General features: G+C 29.6%; 2 protein-coding genes across 2 annotated transcripts; both read right to left on the bottom strand.

The window, feature by feature from the left end:
• Positions 1–8,155: 8,155 nt before the first annotated feature.
• On the bottom strand, positions 8,156–10,206 carry LOC124936090 (cytochrome P450 78A5-like). Its single transcript, XM_047476548.1, has 2 exons — positions 9,193–10,206; positions 8,156–8,998 (listed from the first exon to the last, which is right to left on the bottom strand). The coding sequence occupies exons 1-2, from the start codon at positions 10,171–10,173 to the stop codon at positions 8,402–8,404; spliced, it is 1,578 nt and encodes a 525-aa protein (XP_047332504.1). The 5' UTR covers positions 10,174–10,206; the 3' UTR covers positions 8,156–8,401.
• A 7,539-nt stretch (positions 10,207–17,745) lies between these two features.
• On the bottom strand, positions 17,746–19,513 carry LOC124936249 (cytochrome P450 78A5-like). Its single transcript, XM_047476733.1, has 2 exons — positions 18,523–19,513; positions 17,746–18,358 (listed from the first exon to the last, which is right to left on the bottom strand). The coding sequence occupies exons 1-2, from the start codon at positions 19,501–19,503 to the stop codon at positions 17,762–17,764; spliced, it is 1,578 nt and encodes a 525-aa protein (XP_047332689.1). The 5' UTR covers positions 19,504–19,513; the 3' UTR covers positions 17,746–17,761.
• Positions 19,514–23,680: the final 4,167 nt, after the last annotated feature.

Below are 23,680 nucleotides of genomic sequence, written 5' to 3'. Positions count from 1 at the left end.
TGACTATTTACTCTATTGAGAAATGATACAGACAGCTACTGGGAGAGCGATTCTCCCAGCGAATGTCTACGTGGCCTGCCACGTAGGCCAGATAAAAAAAAAAAAAAATCTAAAAACCCAAAAGCCCAGAAGCCCGCCCTTTCATCTTTCATTTGCCATTTTCATCCTCTCAAACATTTTAGGGTTTCTCTCTCTCAAGTTCATCTGCAATTCTAGCGATTTTCGTCCGTTCTCCGTCGAATACGATTTTCGACCTCTCTCCATTCTCATCTTCGGTTGTCCGCTCTCTAGCGCCTTCATTGTCTGCAATTTCCGTCCGATTTTTGACTTCCGTCCGTTCTCCATCGACTACGATTTCTGACCTCCCTCCATTCGGTTTGTCCGCTCCCTGTAGGGATTAATAATGATACTTGGACAAACCTCTCTACATTCAGGGGTTACAAACTGGAAGCGGGAGATAGGGAGCGGACAACCGAATGGAGGGAGGTCAGAAATCATAGTCGATGGAGAACGGACGGAGGTCAAAAATCGGACGGAAATTGCAGACAATGAAGGTGCTAGAGAGCGGACAACCGAAGATGAGAATGGAGAGAGGTCGAAAATCGTATTCGACGGAGAACGGACGAAAATCGCTAGAATTGCAGATGAACTTGAGAGAGAGAGAAACCCTAAAATGTTTGAGAGGATGAAAATGGCAAATGGAAGATGAAAGGCCGGGCTTTTGGGTTTTTAGATTTTTTTTTTTTTTTATCTGGCCGACGTAGACATTCGCTGGGAGAATCGCTCTCCCAATAGCTGTCTGTATCATTTCTCTTACTCTATTTTTATTTTGATCTAACACATAAATTCAGATTAATATTTTATTTGTGAGATTTTTTTTTTTTTTAATTTAATGTTTTTTTTCTAATAATTAATTTATTTGAATTAGTTTTCTTCTTATATAAGTATTATTAACTTATTGTGGTAGTCAAGTGAAAACAATGTTCTATAACGAATCAAATATCTTCAGTTTGATTTTCTACTTACAAATATTCTATGTTTAAGTGAAAAGTGATAATTTATTATGCTTAATCCTGTCAAAAATATAATATTATTACCTACTAAGTTCCATAAAAAAAAAACTATTAAGCCCAATTCTTTTTATTTTCAGCCCAAACAATTTTTTCTTTAACTTCTAACCACCCAACTAAATATAAGGAAATAAAAAGAATCGAAAATTTAGAATAAAATTGTTAATAATTTGTAATTTAAATAGAAAGAATTTAGTTTAGAAAATATTAGCTATATATTATTATTATTTTTATATATAATTAATTATTTTATATATTAATAGTTAAATATATATATATATATATTTAAATATAAAATTAATTAAAAATAATAATAAGTAAATGACATTATAAAAATAAATTATATTTACAAATAAATTATATGAATTTATTAATTTGAATAAATAATAAAATTTTAATTTATAAATATAAATTTATCTCTTTAAATGTAAATTCATATCAAATCGTAAAATCTAAATTATTTATAAATTTTTAACATCGTAAAATCTTATTATCGTAAAAACTTAAGTATTCAAGAGTTTATCTAAAATCGAACTCGTTAAATTTTAGAGTTAACTTAAGATTTTAATCCTCTTGATCTTGCTTTCTTGTTCTAAATACTTAAATCTCTATTTAAGAAACTAATTAAAATAACTAAATGAAAAGAATTCTTAAGAATCAAAGTCACCAATTCGAAACCTAGTTCATGCTGACTTATTATATTAAAATATATTAAAGAAATAATAGATTTGTTCCATAGATTTAGATTAGCTCAAGGAATTGATAGTGAAACCTATAATATAAAACAAAAAAATAAGCATTTTTTGTAGGAGAAGATGAAAGTAAGGACCCATCTTTTTGCAACGTTGATTGTGACTTTCAAACTTTTTATCTTCATTCTTTTGCTATCATGCATGCTTTGTTGTTATCATTACATTTTTCTTTGCATAAATAAAATATATGGCTAATATCCTCCCCTCAATATATTGAGGGCATATATGGGTCTTATTCTCATTTTAAAGGGTTGATTCTCTCTATATTTTTATTTGGAATTTAGAATGTTAATGTTTTTATTAATATATATTGTGAATATGTCTTCTAATAATACAAATAATATAACCAGTTTGAACACATGAGCTTAATTGAATTAAGTTAAGTTTTTTCTTAAAATCACATTGATATATGCTTCTTCTTTTTTTTTTTACCAAAGATTGTGCTTATTATTAACATCTTATCCCTTTGGTAATAAGGTGCTTATTATTAACATATATCTTTTATTTTAATATATATATATATATATATATATATATATATATATATATATATATATATATATATATATATATATATTTATAGTTTATGAGAGAATCCCAAATTTTGATATAAAACAATCCCTTTGGTCCTTTTCCCGGAACCTTATTCTCCATTGCCTGTCCTTGAAAGATAGGGAGAGATGATTTTGACATATGTACTCATTATTAATGTTGTTATTGAGTTCATTTATAAAACAAAAATAAATAAAAATAAAAAATAAAAAAAAAAAAACAAAAAAACAAAAAAAATGTTTATATAAATATATAAATATCTGCAAATTAAACTTAATAAAAATATATTTAAAAAAATCAAATTAAATTAAATGTAAATATAAACTTAAAAGTAATTTTAAATTGAGTCATAATATGACTAAGTTCGATAAAAATAAAATGCCTTCTAATCTTACAAAATATAATTAATTAATAATATAACAGTGATAATAAAATAATTTGAAGACTCATAACTTAATTGTACCAAAAAAAACTCATTAGTTAAGATCATCGTTTAAGTTTTATTCGAACAAACAGTATATAGTATATATAGAGCGCTTGGGTTTGAATCAAACTAAGCCTATAACTAATGCCATATATTTTTGTTCAAAGTGGAAAAGAATGATAATGAAAATGATGAGCATTCACATGTTTGATGATAAAAGGGAACTTAGATGCAAAATAACATAATATCTCACCACTAAGGGATAGTAATTGAAGAGTGAAATTATATTCTAATTTAAGTTATTTTCAGTGAGTGATGGATAGCAATTGAACAATAAATTGTATTCTAATTAAGTTATTTTCACTATCATTTCAATTATCAGTTAATAAAGTTAATAGAGAATACGACAAAAACGGTTAATAGAACAAGGAAGTAAGAATAAAAGAAAAAAGAAATACTTATATTATCGATGTTAAGAATGAATTTACAATGGTACAAGAAGAGTATATTAACAAAATAAAATTATATATTTTGTGTATAATCTTGATATTAGAAAATAAAATTAACATAATAAGAAATTATATCTTTTGTTAAGAAATACAATTAGGATAATACAGTGAGAATATTTTGAAAACTTTATGAGAGTTTTGGACAAGATATTGATATTGACATAATTGAAGATTATTTTAAGGTGCAATCGAGCACTTTAGAAGGTCAAGTCTATGCCTTGAGAGCATCGATTCCTTGTGAGTTTTTTGTGAGCTTTAATTATGAGAAAATTATTATAACACTTTTGTAACATTCTTGATAATAAATTTGAGAGTTTTTTGTGTTTCGAAAGTGGATGTGCATGTTTTGGCCGAACCACTATAAATATTGTGTCTGCGTTCTTTAGTTGTTTTCTTTCGTTTCTGCAATTGTTCGGTGTTGTTATTGTCTTGCATTATTGAGGAATACTTATCTCTTGGTATCCCAACAATCGAGTGTACAAAATTTTGTGAGAAAAAGACATTGATGTGATCATAACTTTAACGAGAAAGTGTTAAAATTATGAAACACTTCATTTAAAATTTGAAAGCTTAAACAAACCTAAATTAATTATGATGTGATCATCATCATGTCAATGTTACTTAATTTGTATTATATACATATAGAGAATCACCTCATTAAATATAGGCCATGAAGAAGAATCATTATTGTCATTTGGGAAACTATGAGCACACAATTGATGGAGCATCTGAAAATGGCCAAGGCAGCTGAATTGTTTAAAGATTTAATTAGCAAGTAGTTAGGAAATAAAATCTTACAAGGATATGGGCATATGGAGAGAAATGGTCCTAACCAACTTAATTAATTTTTTTAATGACCCATAAGGATCTCCCTTACTTTTCAATGTGGCCCCTCACCCTTTTAATTATATCACTAATTACTCTAGAAATCAATTTATTATAAATGTAAATAAAGTTTTTGAGTTTAAATACTATAAATTAAGCATATAGAATAGTTTTATTTAGTTTAAATATGATAATTTGTAGTGCTCCATTTATTGCATTCTTGGTAATTTACTGGTTTAATTAGTATGAGATTTTGTTGGATTTAGATTTGATTATGTGTGTTATGCTTGTTTCTTAAAAGTTGGATGTACTACCATTCTTTAGGAACCAATAAAAGTAAAGATTTAATAAGTAAAAGAGAAAAGAATGTAGAAAATGTAATAAGGTCAAGGGAATAACTCTTTGGATCACTTAGTCCATACTTAGATTTTCCTTTAGGGCTAATATCTTCCCATCCTTTATACCCTACAGATTCCCAAATATTGTTGATATTTTTACAAAAGCTTATTTATTCTTTAAAGTTTTCTATTAATATTGTTAAGACTTAGTAATTTTGACGATATAAAAGTGATCATTTAGGATAACTTAAGTATTAAGATTCATGATTAAGATATATAAGATTATGAGTTCGATTCTTATTTAATCAATGGAGAAACAAGCTACAAAGGAAATTCGACCCAACTACCTTACAATGAGCTCTTCACGAAGAGTAGCGATAACATTATGTAAAAGAAACCAGAACCGAAAGCACTTTAGCTCAAGCTTGAAAGCACTCTAAAAGTCTAACTAGAGTTATCAATCTAATTTTTTTCTTAAAAAGATATGTATTTCTTAACCAAACAATAATACATATCAATCAACATACAATAAACTCAATATATGTGTTTCCTTCCCTCTAGTACATAAATCGACTATGCATTTTCATATAACATGAAAATGCATGTTTTTTAAACAAGTTAAAATAGATATTTAAATTTGTCTATTACCAAAAGAAGAAGAATTAAAAATCATCAATAACCAAATTTTATTGACACAAAAACTAACTTAATTATATAGTTGCATAATTTGCTAAAAAAGGAAAGTAAAAAAAACTTTTATTCAAAGGAGGAGCATAAAAATGTCTTTATAGTATTAAATAATATGTAAAGATAGTAAATGAAAATAGGTGGAAGTTAAACTTTAAAGCAAGTTGGGATTTGGGAGAAAGAAATAAGCAAAACAAAAGTTATGCTTATAATTATTAATATTAAAAGTTATTTGGATATTCAAACCCCCATTTACATATCTTCTTTATGAGTTGGAAAGGAGATAGTCTTTTTAATAAGGCTTTATAGCTATAAACATATTGGCTAAGGATTTGGATCCCACCAAAGAAGGTGAGCCATATCATCATCATCATCATATCATTCATTCACTCATCACTACATCCCTTAGGGCTTTTATTCTTCAATCATTTGAACCTTCTCTATTTGAGAAAATATATGAAAATATCATTAAATCATTGACAATGTTTGATATGCCATCTTCAAACTTTTTTTTTCTTATTTATACCCTCCAAGTTTTGAAATTATCCAATATCCTTATTTCATTTTTGTTGAGTGTTATAACATGTAGCAATCTAATTAAAATAAATAATTGATATATTTAGTCAAAATTAGTATGAAAAGCTAACAACTTTTTTCAAATCAATGTACAAATTATATCAGAATCATATCTACTATGACAAATGACTCACTTGAGACCAAAATAGTATTATATATATCATTATTTACTTGTTTTGACTTATTCTTCACTAGGGATTAGATTCCTAAACTATTATACTAATATATTTTAATATTTAATAATAGCTAATATTAAGGCAGTTGGGTAGGGAGTTATTTAAATAACTTTTATTATTTAAAAAATTATGAATTACGGTGATTTTAGGATAATTATTTTTTAATATTTTTTTTTAAAGGGTATTAATATATAATAATAAAATAAATTATTATTTTTAATAAAATAGTATTTTAATTTAATAAATTAAATGATATGATAGATGAGAAGATATTTGATTAGATTGAGATTATTTAAATATAATTTAATATTGATTTTTTTTAATTATAACTCATATAAATATTTTCTTCTTCTAATTATTTATTTTTTTAATTAAAATATTAAAATATTTTTTTTATAAATTTTAAATAAAAAAATATTATAATAATTTAACTAAATAAAAAATTAAATATAATTTTTTTCAAAAAAAAATCTAATAAAATTATAAATAACTCAACAATCTCATATCCTAAAGTTCAAGATTGAATTCTCTTAAAATGAGGTGTTTTAAGTAAATTTGGAATAATGATTGGGTAAAACTAAGAATTTGAGAAAATATTCTTTTTCTTATTTTGTTTACAAAATATCCTAACAAAATGAAATAGTTGTTGAGAAAGTGTAAATTTTATGAGAAGCACCAAAGATCATGCTGTCTTGGATGGACAAAAGTGGTTGGGACAATTGGTGATATGATTATTATAAATTAAAAAAAAACACCAAAATTAATTATCATAATATATATATATATATATATATATATATATATATATATATATATATCAAATTAAATTTAAAATGTATTTGGTACTCTGAGATAACTTGTTTTTCACAAGTGTAATCCGTACAAGTTTTTTTTTTAAAAATAAATTTGTAGAGAGCACTTTTCTTTTTGGTATCAATTTCTATGGGCCTAGTTTGATTCTCAAAAACATGAAAACGACTCTTATGTTATGTTTATTATTTCTAAATAAACAAATAATTCACTCCCTCATTGAATAATATTATTTAGGTAATTTTAACATATTCCATTTCATTAAAGTCTCTTAAAAAAAAGGAAAAAAAATTCTAAATACCGACATCATTTTTAACGGGTCACATGGTGAGACACATCAGATTCTCCCCAAAACAAATTTTAGTCTTTTATAAACTTTTTATTTTTATTTTGTGTTACTCTAGTATTATTATTATTTTTATTTGAACTATTATAATAAATAATTTAAAGTAAATATAATAATAAAAAATAATTCAAAAAATTCAAAATTCAAAACAAAAATTATTTAAGTAGAACTCAAAATCAATCTAAATATAACCTAAATTATATCTAACTACACAAATAATGTGAGAATATCCTAGTCTTTCTAAAATTCTGTGTTTGAATCCATGACAAATTTCGCTTTAGTAAGTTCTGGGTTCGAGTCCGATATGTGGCAAGTTTTGTTTTGGTTAGTTCGGGTTCGAGTAGTCTATTTGAGATCCTGAGTTTGAGCTTGTTTAGGGCTGGCCCTGAGAAGCCCTCAAAATTTGAGGTCCTCTGCAAATTTAAATTTGGGGCCCCTAAAATAGTAAAAAAAATAATAATTTAATTTTAATTAATAAAATAAAATATAAATAATTAATATATTATAATACGAGACTAAAAAAGAGATATAAAAATTATTTTTATAATATATATTCAATATTAAAGGAGAAAAAAGAGGAAAAAATAATATTAATAATATAATATTATTAAATATAAAAAAATGGGGGCACTATAAAAGTAGAGGCCCTATGCAAGTGCATTGGTTGCCTTACCTTAATGCCGACCTTGAGCTTGTTAGGACTTAGGTGACAAGTTTCGCTTTAGCCAATAGATACGTGCTTAACGGCTGAGATTGGTTGTACTCCACTCCTAACAAGAAGTAAAAATTAAAAACATTGTCAGGTAACATTATGTTGGTGTTTTTTAATAAATTTAATTTCACTCTAAGTAGTTGTGTTCTAAGCATATCATTTCTTGCTTTCTACCATTTCTAACTTCAAAATAAAACCCTCTTATTAGGGTAAGCCAACCTATTAGCCTTGTCTACACCATTAAAATGAAACATTCAATTAATTGATCCAAACCTAATTAATGTTATCAACTAACCACATCTATGATAAAAAAAAAAGTTTTGTTTGATTAAAGACAAAATACAACCCTTTTATAGTTGACACATAAAAGAAATCATCACAAACCAAAAGATAGATAATCCATTTATATCATAAACCACAAAACATACAACAAACCAAACACCTTCTTCGTTTTATTTCAAACCATTAATCATATATTATAGTTATATGATTCTATATCCCTAACACATGACACTTAATTACTAAAAGACTATGATCTCTTCCATACACACAGCTTTCAAAATCATGGTTGAGATCAATTCAAACAAACCACCACCGCCGCCCATCACCGCCCCACCTTGTTGTCTAAGCCCTAACGACGGCCTTGCAGACCAGAGGGTGTTCCATCTCCATGGAAAGCTTAAGAACCTCAGACAAATCAACAGCTTGATCCTCGACAGGCATCCATTTGAAGTTCTGAAGCATCTGTCCAAGCCATAGTTGAACAGTTGCCAAACCCAAAGCTTTCCCGGGACAAACCCTCCTTCCGGCGCCGAAGGGAGCCAACCTTAGATCAGAACCCATGATGCTAACTTCCTCCTCAACAAACCTCTCGGGCCTGAACACAGCGGCGTCAGCCCACACCTTCTCGTCGTGGGTTATAGCCCACATGTTGACCATGGCAGTAGTTCCGGCAGGGATAAAGTGACCGCCGGCGAGTTTGGTGTCGTGAATTGCCAGCCTTGCCCATGAGAGCAGAGGACCCGGAGGATGCATCCTGAGTGTCTCTTTGACAATAGCCTGGAGGTATGGTAGGTTTTGGATGTCCTGGTCGGTTATCGGTCGGTTTAGGGCGTCGATTTCGGCCTGAGCTTTGGATTGTATGTCGGGGTGAAGGACCATTCTTGCGAGAATCCATTCAAGGAGAATGGCAACTGTGTCTGTTCCTCTGAAAATCATTTCCTGAAATAAATAAATAAATAAATAAAGAGTTCGTCAGTCAAGTCAGAGAGAGATTGAAATCTTGTTTTCTCCATCATATATCATATGCTGCTGCTGATGCTGCTTATAATTAATGATTCTGATTCCAATGTCGACTTAATTTGGATACAGATTAAGAAGTAAGAAGAAAGAAGAATAGAGAATGATATATATACCCAAAGAACAGCAATCATGTCAGAGTCACTAAGCTTGTTCTCATTCTCCAAATCAAGCAAAACATCAACGAAATCGCCGGAGCTTTCGACGTCGGTTACAGCACCGTCATCATTCATACGCTTCATCTTGTGATCATCAATGATCTTACCAACAAAAACATTGACCCTGTCAACCAAAGCCTTGCATCTCTTCCTCACACCTTGAAGATCCATCCAACCCAGAAGTGGGAAATGATCGCTCCAGTTAAAGATACCCAACAGTTCATAACCTTCGCTAACAAGGCTTTCAAGCTGAGCAGACTCGGCTCTGTTTTGATCAAACTCGTAAGATTTCCCAAACACGGTCATCATCACATTGTTTAACGATCCGAAATGCAAGATGCTTTTGATTCCAACACGACCATCTACAGCCATCGAGTTCTTCACCTGATTAACCATCTTAAGCCCAGCCTCAGCGCGGAACTCACCCGCAGCGTTGATACGTCTGGGACTGAACAGATAAGTGGCCGAAATCCTTCTCAGATTTCTCCAGTACTCACCGAACGGAGCGAACCCCATCGCCCGGTGAAAAAGAAGCTCGTAAGCAGATTCTTTCACCGGACGGTCGGCGAAGGCGGAGCTACTCAGGATTTCTTTGGCCGTTTCGGGTTCCGACGAGATAATAAAACGGGTGAAACCGATCGAAAACGCCATGAGCTGGGTGGCCTTTAAGCTTTCGGACAGCTTAGCCAGGGCACGGTGAGTGAGAGAGCCGGTGAAAGTGAAAACAAGGCCTAGTAAAGGTAACCCGGATGGGCCAGGTATGGCGGAACCCTGCTGGGACCCTAGTCGGCTCTTGGAAAGAGCCCATGCTAGACCGCCGGGAGCTAGGAACAGAAACGAAACGGCGGCGAAGAGAGAAGCAAACAGGATGAAATCAAAGGTCAGTAGAGAAGTGTAACCGGCCAAGGGCCCGAACAAGGAGAGAATTTCAGGAGTCATTCTTTTGTTATGGACAGTATAAGAATTTTCGGTGCAAGGAGTGTGGAGAAAATGATCAGAGAAGAATACGCTTAAATAGAAGAGGGATGGAGGGAGAGGGTCCCACATATAATGAAACACCCCTTTGTTAAGATTTAACCAAATCACTTAGGCACCTTTTATTTATTTCGAGCTCACTCTTACCTTTCAAATTAATTTTTGAAATAAATCACACCTTTAACTTTTATAAAAGTTATCCTTTGTCGTTCGGTCAACTTTTTAAGTTATATTAACTTTTTAATTAAATATAACTCTTAAATTTAAAATATATATTTTTTTATATATTATCTTTAATCATATATTTATATATATAATTATTAAATTGTTTATATATAATATTATATATATATATTATTATTAAAATTTATTTTTATTTAATTATTAAAACTTTTATATAATATATAGATAATATATATATTATTTATTTTTATCTATATTTATATAAAATAAAGTTTAAAATCATTTATATATATTATTTTTAATTAATTTATATATAATATTTATATAATATATATTTTAAAAAATAATTTGAGGGCTAAGAGTAATCGAGTAGTTGATAAGTTACTATTATTTTTAACCTTTAAATTATTTTTTAAAATATATATTCTATAAATTATATATATATATATATATAATTAATGATTAAAGATAATACATATAATTTATTTTTAAATTTTGTTATATATATAAGTAAATAATATATATATATATATATATATATATAAATAAAAGAGATTTAATAATTATATAAATATAAAAATTAATAATAATATATATATATAATATTATATATAAACGATTTAATAATTATATATATAAATATAAAAGATAAGATTAAAGATAATATAAAAAAAATATTTTAAACTTATGTCGTTTAACAAAAAGGTGATGAAAGGGCCATGGGTGACCTTTCTAAAAGTTGGAGAAGCGATTTGTTTTAAAAATCAATTTGAGGACTAAAAATGAGCGATCAGAATAATTTGAGGACCGCTCAGATAATTTTCCCTATTTAAATTAATAATAACTTTTACATTTACTTTTATTATTCATATAATTGAATTAAACTTATTAATAAAAAAATTACTCAAATTGAAATAGGTCATCTCTAAGATAACATTCATTATTCACAATTTTCTTTTTGTTAAGTCTTATCTAAACAATTATTAAAAAAAAATCATTTTTTCATTCACTTTTTATCTTTTAAAAAAGTTTTACTATTTGAAGTTTATCTAAAATTTATTTTTTTTGATTCACTTTTCACTTAAAAAAGTTTTATATAAATCTTTAAATCAAAAGATTATATTTATTATAAAAATTATAAAATAAAATAATAATTTAATATAAAAATTTATTTTCCATCCACTTTTTAACTTTAAAAAAATTCATCTACAATCTCAAATCTTTAAATTAAAATTAATTAGGTATATTATAAAAATTTGAGAAACATTGAGTAACTTATTTAAAGATTTATTAAAAATCTATTTTTTATTTAAAAATATTTTATCTAAGTCAAATACTTTTTTTGATCGAGTATGGAATTCTGTTTAATCATACAAAGCATAACATGAAAAAATAAAAATAAAAAACATTACTAAATAAGTTATTGAACCTGTAAGTTTTCGAGAAAAATGCTTAACTCTCCGACCGACTCTACTAGTTTTTCAAAATGAATTTCAGAAAACGTCATCATAATAACATTATTAGTGATACAAATCGGACGACTATGATCATTGAAAATTTGACGATTTCTCTCTAACCAAATAGTCCACCAAAAAATAATTTGGATGTTAACCCAAATATGTAGGTCTGTCATATAAGCCGCATCAATCCAAACTTACCAACAACTATCTAAATACTCGGGCATCACCCAATGAATCCCAAAAATACTTCACAAAAGACTCAAGATATTGGTCACCCCTCAACAATACAAAAGTAAGCGAGTTACCGATTCAACATGTTCGTAGGGGTGAGCATAATATGGGTTTACCTAAACCCAACCCTAACCCAAACCCAAAATATTAATTTGGGTTGATTAATATGGGTTGGGTTGAGTATGGGTTGGGTTGAGTATGGGTTGAGTTTAATTTGGGTTGGGTTAGGGTTACCTAAATTATATAAATTTAGTTTAATTCTCTATTATTAATCCAATATAAAATAATCATCTTCCAACTTTAAGTCGAACACGTTTTTGACATGTTTAACATATTTTTCATACGTTTAACACGTTTTGCACACATCTAACACGTTTTTAATATTTTTAACACGTTTCACTTATAACATGTTTTTCACACGTTTAACACGTTTTTCACATGTTTAACACGTTTTTCACACGTTTTCACATTTTGACACGTTTTCACGTTTTTGACACGTTTTCACGTTTTTGACACGTTTAACACGTTTTTGACATGTTTAACACATTTTCACACTAATAACACATTTTTCACGTTTTTGTCACGTTGAACACGTTTTTGACATGTTTAATACGTTTAGCGCGTTTTTGACAAGTTTAACACATTTTTTACGTTTTTGACACGTTTAACACGTTTTTAACATATATAACACGTTAACACGTTTTTGATAAGTTTAACACGATTTTCACGTTTTTGGCACGTTTAACACGTTTTAAACACGTTTTTGGCATTTTTGATACGTTTGACATTAAACGTGTGAAAACGTATTAAACGTGTCAAAAATGTGAAAAACATGTTAAAAGTGTAAAAAACGTGTTCAACGTATCAAATGTGCCAAAACGAAGAAAATGTGTTAAACGTGCCAAAAACGTGGAATATGTGTCAAAACGTGTTAAACGTGCCAAAAACGTGAAAAACGTGTGAAAACATGTTACAAACGTGTTAAACATGTTACAAACGTGTTAAACATGTTACAAACATGTTAAACGTGTTAATAATGTGAAAAACGTGAAAAACATGTTAAACATGTCAAAACGTGTTAAACGTGCCAAAAACGTGAAAAATGTGTCAAAATGTATTAAATGTGTCGTAATCGTGAAAAATGTGTCAAACGTGTTAAAATTGTGTTAAACATGTCAAAACATGAAAATAGTGTCCAACGTGTCAAATGTGTTAAACGTGTTAAATGTGTGAAAAACGTATTAAACGTGTCGAAAACGTATTAAACGTGTCGAAAACGTGAAAAACGTGTCAAAAACGTGTTAAACGTCTCAAAACATAGAAAACGTGTTAAACGTGTCAAAACGTGTTAAACGTGCCAAAAATGTGAAAAACGTGTGAAACGTGTCAATAATGTGAAAAACGTATTAAACGTGTCGAAAACGTGTTAAACGTGTCAAAACGTGTCAAAAACGTGTTAAACGTGCCAAAAATGTGAAAAACGTGTGAAACGTGTCAAAAATGTGAAAAATATGTTAAACGTGTTAAAACGTGTTAAACGTGTTAAAACGTGTTAAACGTGTTAAAACGTATTAAACGTGCCAAAAATGTGTTTAACGTGTCGAAAACGTGAAAAAATGTGTCAAAATGTGTCAAACATGTCAAAAATGTGTCAAACGTGTCAAAAACGTGTTAAACGGGTTAAAAACGTGTTAAACATGCCAAAAACATGAAAAACGTGTTCAACGTGTCAAAAATGTGTTAAACGTGCCAAAACGTGTTAAACGTGTCAAAAACGTGCCAAAGCGTGTTAAACGTGTCAAAAACGTGTTAAACGTGTGAAAAACGTATTAGAAATGTCAAAAACGTGAAAAACGTGTTAAACGAATAAAAATGTGTTAAACGAGTCAAATACATGCTAAATAAAAAAATAAAATAATTTGGGTTACCCAACCCATACTCAACCCAACCCATACCCAACCCATATTAGTAAATAATATGGGTTGAATTATGGGTTGGGTAAATTTAATTTGGGTTGAATATGGGTTGGGTAATACGAGTTGGGTTTACCCGTTTGCTCACCCCTACATGTTCGTGACACATACGACTAACCACAATATAACTTTTTTTAGGCACATATCATCTGTAATAATTCCACCATGAACGAGATTTTGGATAGAATCTTTGACTCTTAAATTATATGGAATCATCTTAGTGCACAACTTGTAAAAAATCCCCACATGAAAACTATTAATGTCTTACCAATGCATAACGTCTTGTTCAGACGGGGACACTTACTTACGTCTTACAAAAATTAAAATTCTATTATGGGATTGTAGACACCTCATTTTGCACCCATAAACTTTAAAAAATATGCTCGGTCTAGTATGATGATCATACTTGATTGTTAGCTGAGAGACAAAAAACAGAAGCACATTTCAAAATTGGCCCGCTTTTCCATTTTGAACTTGGTCCAAATGTTATTTTTAAAAATACTCAAATGTGTTCTTCACATGGCATACTCTAGCTGAAGGAAGATCAACCATGATCCTTATCTTTTAAATAATGAATTTTGAGTATATTTGGAGATGACATCATTGTGTCAAAAATGAATATTTTACAAGTTAAGGATCATGGCTTCAGATTGATCGGTTCGAAAATAATGAATTTTGAGTATAAATTGATACTTGACAAAATGTATAGAATAATTATTTTAATGCATGTTTTGTACTCTATACGACATTTGTCATAAATAGTTAGAATTCAAGAAACCTAATACATTCAAATCGACCGGTTTTAAAAGTTATGAATTTTGAGTATAATACTGTTGTTGGAAATATTGTACCGAAGGTGTTCAAAAAAGCTAAAAGATGAAAACTAAGTCAAATCGAGTGGTTCGAGGCATGATCAATTCAAGTCAACGTAAGTCAACCGCGCCAAAATCATTTAAACATGTGAAGATGACATCATTTTGACATCAGCAAAAGCCATATTTGAATATACACAAATGTATTCTTCACATGGCATACTCTAGCTGAAAGAAGATCAACTATGATCCTTAACTTCTAAAAACTGTAAATACCTCAATACTTGATGGATTCAAATGGTTTTGAATATTTTGGAAATCCTAAAGAGTTCTCTACAAAGTTTGTTCAACCCGATCTTAGATTGAAGCTCTTGATCGCGAGGAATCGTCGATGCAAGACAAAGTGTCCAAAATAGGATCAAACAAGACATACCTTCAATTTAAAATTCATAACTTGAGCCACATGGCCTAAAAAATGAATTTTTACCTACGATTGGAACGTTGAGACACGACTTGATCGAATGGCACCAGTCACATGCTGTCATTCGATGTTTAAGTGGGTCTGCACATCCATACAAGTTGATGCAAGTGCACTAGTCTCATTTCAGGAGTGACCTGAAGCTAGGCGTGACTCCAAAAATTCATATCTTTTGATTCACTCAACCATTTTGTACAAGTGAACTATCATTGAAAAGATCTTTGAGTTAGATTTCCAAAGACACCAAGTAGTGCCCATGGCTCGACCTACAGTCCACAACAGGTGGTTTCCCGTAAGCCAACGTGTCCAATTCAGGGTCAATAACATTCCATCGGAAAATACATGGATATGCAACTTGTCTTGACATTGATGAGAAGCATGAGAGTTATAGCTAATTGGATCACCTTTCCAACAAGCCCAAGCTTAGCTCTTGTCATGGCCTGATTCGTCTAGGGTAGCTCGACAAAATTTTTGTTTTCACAAAATGGCTGGAAACAAATTCTAAAAAAAGACTAAATTTGAAAAATCACAACTTGAACTATAAGGCATGGAACTGGTGATTAAAGCTTGACTTGTTACCTACCCATGCCACTTGACCAAAACTCATCCCAAGGCCCAAGTCACCACCCAATTGACTCGTTGAGCCGTTAGCCAATGTAACCGGCTTATCTAATGCCGGCTTTGTTGTTGATTGTTGAGACTTTTAAATTTAGAATATATATATATATATATATATATATATATATAAAAGATGTGTTTAGTTTTTGTCATAGATATAATATGAATGAATTTAAATTTATTAGTAAGTGTCCATGCATAAGAAAAATAAAATACAATAATATATATTGATTTTTTGTTTATTCATTCAAATATTTTCCCTTTCTTCTTTTTATTTTATTTTATTTTGATACTTGACTTTTGTAACCTCGGAAATCAATATTTTAATTTTTATTAAAATTACTTTTATACATTACTTTTTATCTTAAAAAAGTTTCATTAAAGTTAATGAAAATTTTGTATCAAATACAAACAAAATAATTTTAATATTTTGTTGGATAATTTTAAAATGTAATAGAGTAATGATGATTGTGATAAAATATTATTTTTTTAATTAATTTGATAGTCTAATTAGAACATTTTTTTCAATTCCTAAGAAGCCCAATTTAGGGATTTGAAAATGATTATTTTGTTGATAAGATTAAAATAGATGATCTAATACTCATTTCTCTTCTAAAGTTTAATAGGATTATTAAAACCATCTTTAACCGAATCCAAACTCATACTCAAATCCTTTTTTCCCTCAAGCATACTAATACTTAAACCCAAACCCAAACCCAAAATGAGTTTTTCTGTTTTCTTTCTCTAAAAAACTCATATTTGTATTTGTACTCTAGTTAATCTCAAAACTTTTTTTTTGTTTTTAATTTAACCTCTAGACTTAATTTAGGTACATTTTATAAATTAAACTTATTATACAATTTGTTATTTTAATTTATTTATATAATTTATTTAAATAAAATAAATTCATTTATATAATATTTTTTATATAACATAAATTTATAATAATATTTTAAAAAATTATAATAATGTTAAAAAAATTATAATAATATAATTTTTTTTAATAATTTAAAACAATTATAATAATAAACAATATTTAATGATGTTTATTTTTTTTAATAATATTTGTTTTATTATTATTTTGTACAATATTTTTTTTATAATGTTTATTTTGTGTCGTATTTTTTTTTTTATTTAGATGTAATTATAAAAATTATAAATTATAAATTATAAAATACAAAATATAATTATAAAAATTACAAAATACATTACCATAATAAACAAAATATGAATAATTTTTATTTTGAAAATTTATCTCCTTTTTATATGTACGAATAATTTTTATTTTAATTTTATGTGTATAATTTTTAGTATGTGTATTGTAATTTTTGAATTTTTATAATTAATTTATAATAAAATTTAAAATAATAAGTTAATATTAAAATATTGTGGTGTAATTTATAAAAATTTAAAATATATGGGGTAATATTAAAAGTTATAAAAGTTGATATAAGGAAAAATATTATAAAAATATTTTTTTATTTTGTAACGAGTTTTTCAATTAAAAAAAATTACTATTAATATAATATGACATTTATACCGAAATGAATTTAAAAATAAGTTTTTCCGGTTGGAAATGGTGTAAAACATGTGTCCTTTAAAACATAACATAAACCATTACTAACCAAAGATAGAAAATCCATTAATATCATAAACCACAAAAACATACAAACCAGTTACATCTCCTTCCGTTTTATTTCAATATCCATAACACATGACACTTTACAAAGTCTGATATCTTCCCTACACACAGCTTACAAACTCATGGTTGAGATCAATTCAAACAGAGAAATTTGTCTAAGCCCTAACGACGGCCTTGCAGACCAGAGGGTGTTCCATCTCCATGGAAAGCTTAAGAACCTCAGACAAATCAACAGCTTCATCCTCGACAGGCATCCATTTGAAGTTCTGAAGCATCTGTCCAAGCCATAGTTGAACAGTTGCCAAACCCAAAGCTTTCCCGGGACAAACCCTCCTTCCGGCGCCGAAGGGAGCCAACCTTAGATCAGAACCCATGATGCTAACTTCCTCCTCAACAAACCTCTCGGGCCTGAACACGGCGGCGTCAGCCCACACCTTCTCGTCGTGGGTTATAGCCCACATGTTGACCATGGCAGTAGTTCCGGCAGGGATAAAGTGACCGCCGGCGAGTTTGGTGTCGTGAATTGCCAGCCTTGCCCATGAGAGCAGAGGACCCGGAGGATGCATCCTGAGTGTCTCTTTGACAATAGCCTGGAGGTATGGTAGGTTTTGGATGTCCTGGTCGGTTATCGGTCGGTTTAGGGCGTCGATTTCGGCCTGAGCTTTGGATTGTATGTCGGGGTGAAGGACCATTCTTGCGAGAATCCATTCAAGGAGAATGGCAACTGTGTCTGTTCCTCTGAAAATCATTTCCTGAAATAAATAAATAAAGAGTCGTCAGTCAAGTCAGAGAGAGATTGAAATCTTGTTTACTCCATCATATCATATCATATGCTGCTGCTTATAATTAATGATTCTGATTCCAATGTCGACTTAATTTGGATACAGATTAAGAAGAAAAAAGAAGAATATATTACCCAAAGAACAGCAATCATGTCAGAGTCACTGAGCTTGTTCTCATTCTCCAAATCAAGCAAAACATCAACAAAATCACCGGAGCTTTCGACGTCGGTTACAGCACCGTCATCATTCATACGCTTCATCTTGTGATCATCAATGATCTTACCAACAAAAACATTGACCCTGTCAACCAAAGCCTTGCATCTCTTCCTCACACCTTGAAGATCCATCCAACCCAGAAGTGGGAAATGATCGCTCCAGTTAAAGATACCCAACAGTTCATAACCTTCGCTAACAAGGCTTTCAAGCTGAGCAGACTCGGCTCTGTTTTGATCAAACTCGTAAGATTTCCCAAACACGGTCATCATCACATTGTTTAACGATCCGAAATGCAAGATGCTTTTGATTCCAACACGACCATCTACAGCCATGGAACTCTTCACCTGATTAACCATCTTAAGCCCAGCCTCAGCGCGGAACTCACCCGCAGCGTTGATACGTCTGGGACTGAACAGATAAGTGGCCGAAATCCTTCTCAGATTTCTCCAGTACTCACCGAACGGAGCGAACCCCATCGCCCGGTGAAAAAGAAGCTCGTAAGCAGATTCTTTCACCGGACGGTCGGCGAAGGCGGAGCTACTCAGGATTTCTTTGGCCGTTTCGGGTTCCGACGAGATAATAAAACGGGTGAAACCGATAGAAAACGCCATGAGCTGGGTGGCCTTTAAGCTTTCGGACAGCTTAGCCAGGGCACGGTGAGTGAGAGAGCCGGTGAAAGTGAAAACAAGGCCTAGTAAAGGTAACCCGGATGGGCCAGGTATGGCGGATCCCTGCTGGGACCCTAGTCGGCTCTTGGAAAGAGCCCATGCTAGACCGCCGGGAGCTAGGAACAGAAACGAAACGGCGGCGAAGAGAGAAGCAAACAGGATGAAATCAAAGGTCAGTAGAGAAGTGTAACCGGCCAAGGGCCCGAACAGGGAGAGAATTTCAGGACTCATTATGGAAACTATGGAGAGAGAATTGTTAGGTGGTGCTGATGAGAGTGTGGAGAAAACGGCGGTTAAATAGGAGAGGGGATGGGTCCCTCCTTTGTTAAGATTTAACCATAGTTAAAGAATTAAACTTATTACTAAAAATATTTATCTCAAGTTAAAATAGGTTAGTTATCTCTAAGATAAGGATAAAAGCTTTATTATTTGATGTTTATCTAAAATATTTATTTTTTTATTATTATTTTTACTTAAGAAAGTTTTATATAAATCTTTAAATCAAAAGATTATATATATATTATAAAAAGTTATAAAAAGTTGGAAAAACAATAGGAACTTAAATAAATATTTTTTTTTGTTTAAAATATTTTATCTAAGTGAGATAAAACTTTAGATAAAAATTAATTATATTTATTATAAAAAAATAGAAAAAAAAAATAGTTACTTATCAAATTGTAAAGCCTCAAATCGATCCTTCCTGAGAAAGTTTTCCTTACTTGATAATCGCTTCCGTAACTCACATGTCTCTCGAGTCTCAAGTGAGACGAGAACCAAAATATTAGAATTGACTAAAGTAAATTTAAAAACGTCGATTTAGACTAATTTAGACTTTTTTAAAATCGTCACAAAATTTACTACTCAAAGATTATGGAAAAAAAATATTGAACGTGTTCAAACGAGATTTAGAGATCATATTATTGGTTCAAAGCTTGATTAGTTGTAAGAAATGGCTATGTCCCCGTACATGTCACATTACAGTCTTCACTTTAAATTTTTGACCATTTAAAATAATATTAGTGTACATCTTATTTATTTATTCAATCCTAAAACATCTGTTTTAAGATAAATCCAAACATAAATATGTGTCTAATTTTGTATCGTTACGTTAATAAAAAATTTGTGTCTATAATTGGTCATAAATCTAAAAGAATATTAGTGTACATCTTATTTATTTATTTAATTCCTCTGGGCAAATACACGCTCATGCCTAATCATTTTGGGGGAACGGTTTCCCAAAGTAACATTGTTTGGCGTTCATTTTCCCAACTAACTTAGTTTACTATTTAAATTTAGTTTTATTTATTTTTTTATTTTTTTTACATTTAAAATTTATTATATATAAAGTTTATATTTTGATATATATTTTAAATTAGATTATTTATATTTTGATATATAATTTAAATATAATTATTTTTTATAAATTTGATTATTTATATTATATATATATATATATATATATATATAATTGTTGGATACTAATAAATTTAAAATATTTTAACCATAATAATATAATAATTAAATATTCGCGTTTTTAAATTTATCAATTATTTATTAAATATAATAAAAAGATTACCATATTTCATATTTCTAGGGTTAAAATATTAATTAAAAATGTTATTATATTTAATAAATAATTGATAAATTTAAAAATGTTTTTATGAATATATAATTATTATATTATTATAGTTAAAATATTTTAAATTTATTAGTATTTATCAATTATTTATTAGAATGTTAAAGGGAATATTTATTATATATATAAATAATAATTAAAATGTAAATATATATATATATTAAAATATAAATAATCAAATTTATAAAAATAATAATTTAAATTATATATCAAAATATAAATAATTTAGTTTTATATATAATGAATTTTAAATGTAAAAAGAATAAATAAATAAATAAAAATTGAGTTTGAATAGTAAACTAGGTTAGTTTTGGAATGAAGGAACAAATTAGGTTAGTTTGGAAAAATGAACGTCAACAAAAGTATGGGAGGCCTTTGTTGGGTCTTAAGGCTTGACACCTCTAGGCCTGGTTTGATTTGGTAATTTGGGGTCTGACTATTGTTGCGTCGAGCCATGCATTGTGTGTATAGTTTGTTTTTTCTTTTACCTACAAAACACACCAAACAAATTAATTAAAAAATATATAATTTGTTTCAAATCCATTTTAACTTGTTTGATTCATTTACCTAATTTATTTGGTTAAAATAGTCCAAATTTAAATTATAAAATGGGTGTAAAATGTTGGTTATTAAATATTGTTCCACTTGGTAAAAGTTTGGAAATTATGGTCGAGTTTTAGAAATACTTGTCCAAGTTTAACACCATAGACACCACATTTGCAAACAACTTAATTTATAATCCTACTTCGACTCGTTTTTATTTATTTAGAAAATAATTAAAATGATGGATAGATAAAACTCGGCGACCACATTAATCGATGATACCCCGATTTTGGTGCTCGTTGGTTGCCTTGTCAAAAGGTTTGGATCTTAAAAGATGTTTGTCTTCTTCATATGTGAAGTAATATATGATTGGTGTTTAACTCATGTCGATATGTTAAGTGGTGATGTAAATATCTCATTCGAGCATTGATATCAAGACATTACGAATCATTGTACGAGGTTCACGTCATCTCTCGGACTGAGGAAACAGTTTTTTAATCTTAAGTTATTACGGTGTAAAGACCATTTATGTGAGATAGACAATATGCTTTCATTATTCTATGGATCGATGAACACAATGTATTGGTCTCAAGCTATCATGGTCCAATGACTAACTACGCGAGATAACTGAAGAGTTTGCCTTCTTATGCAAGATAACTGAAGAGCTTGCGTTTTTATTGAAACGATCGTCGAAGGGACACTCTCATCTCGACTCGTACTTGTTTTCTAATATTCATTTATTTTTTTCTTGTCTTATTTTTCTGAGAGAGGGATCGTGGCGACCTCTCCTCACATTATTTTTTGGAAAAACGAATAGTTACAACTGGTCCTCTAGACAATGTTCTTTACGTATCCTATTGAGAGAAGAATTATGTCAAACCGTAGTTCAAGATGCAAACGCGTTGATTTTAGTTTAAAAATGCCCCTAATGTGAACTAGAGTTATATTCTTTTTTTTGAAATACCCCTAGTGTGAACTAGGTTTCTTTTCTTTTTTCTGAATGGTTTAGAATGCGCTACTTGTAGTAAATAAGTTACATTTCATTACCACTGTTTTTTTTTTCATTTTAAGATGGCTTACAACGCATTATCGAGGATATACTCTTACATCGCATATCTTTTTTGCCTTTTTTCTTTTTTATTTGGATAACTTAGAATGTGTTATCGGGGATAGATGTCTTATGTTACATTGTTACTTAGTCCTATGTAGAACATACCAATGTACATGATTTTGAGTAAAGGATTTTTATTCTTGTCCTTACATTTCTCATTATCGTTGTGTGGATCGAGAAATGTTTTTGTCTAAATGACATGATCGTCCTTGTCTCGAAGCAAGGGGAAGACAAATGTCGAGTACGTCATTTGGAATGGTTACCCTTCAATGCTTATATTTAAATGCAAATATTGTGTATGTGAAGCCTAATCAACTATGTGGTTTTTGTGATGCTTAGAAACGACGAATCTCATTTTTGGTTTGTCATGAACAACTAGTAGATCTCTAAAGGTGGTTAAGAAGAAAAGTTGCATCAGTCACATGATGACTCGTGCCATCATCTAGGCACATACGTGTTCCTAAGGGAAAATAAGCGCACATTTCTTAACTCGTGAATTTATGTTCAATGGACAAAAAAAGAAAATATAGTCTTCTTCGAGTTCCTCTTTCCTTGTCATTCAGTCTTTCCTCAAAGTTCCTCAACCTTGTTTGTTTTGGCATGCCTCTTATAAAAACTTAACCATAAAGGTTAGATCTCTCTTGTTGATCGGCATTGTCTTCGTGTCGATCCACTTAAAAGAATATTATGTTGGAATTTTAAACTAATTCCATTAATTAAATGGAAATGTGAATTTGTATATATAAATTAAATGTAATTTAATCTAAATAAATATAAATTCATACATAATTAAAATTTGAATTTTTGGTGAAATTTAATGTAGTGGATAAGATCGAATGTCAATGGATAAGATCGAATGCCAAGAGTCTTGAAATGTCATGAGTCTAGGATGACATTTGTTGCAAGAATTATCAATTGTTGTATTGATAAATGAATTTATTGTGATGGTTTAATTTACAACTATATATATCTCCTTCATGTTGGAACTCTTAAATAAAATATCTCACATATCTTCTTTACTCATTTCATTATCTCTCAAGAATTCGAAAGGTTTTTCTTTGTTTTCTTGAGAGTTTTTCGAGTTCTTTACTCAACTGAGTGTTCTTCGAATTGTTCTT

The sequence above is a fragment of the Impatiens glandulifera genome, chromosome 4 (genome assembly GCF_907164915.1).
Source record: "Impatiens glandulifera chromosome 4, dImpGla2.1, whole genome shotgun sequence".
NCBI classification, from domain to species: Eukaryota; Viridiplantae; Streptophyta; class Magnoliopsida; order Ericales; family Balsaminaceae; genus Impatiens; species Impatiens glandulifera.
This window is presented reverse-complemented; position numbering and strand designations above follow the sequence as displayed.

Bases quoted from the DNA above. Each gene is read 5' to 3' on its own strand.
- LOC124936249 (XM_047476733.1), bottom strand. From the start codon at position 19,503: ATGAGTCCTGAAATTCTCTCCCTGTTCGGGCCCTTGGCCGGTTACACT. The intron at 18,359-18,522 runs GTAATATATTCT...TATTTATTTCAG, and splicing joins ACATGATTGCTGTTCTTTGG to GAAATGATTTTCAGAGGAAC.
- LOC124936090 (XM_047476548.1), bottom strand. From the start codon at position 10,173: ATGACTCCTGAAATTCTCTCCTTGTTCGGGCCCTTGGCCGGTTACACT. The intron at 8,999-9,192 runs GTATATATATCA...TATTTATTTCAG, and splicing joins ACATGATTGCTGTTCTTTGG to GAAATGATTTTCAGAGGAAC.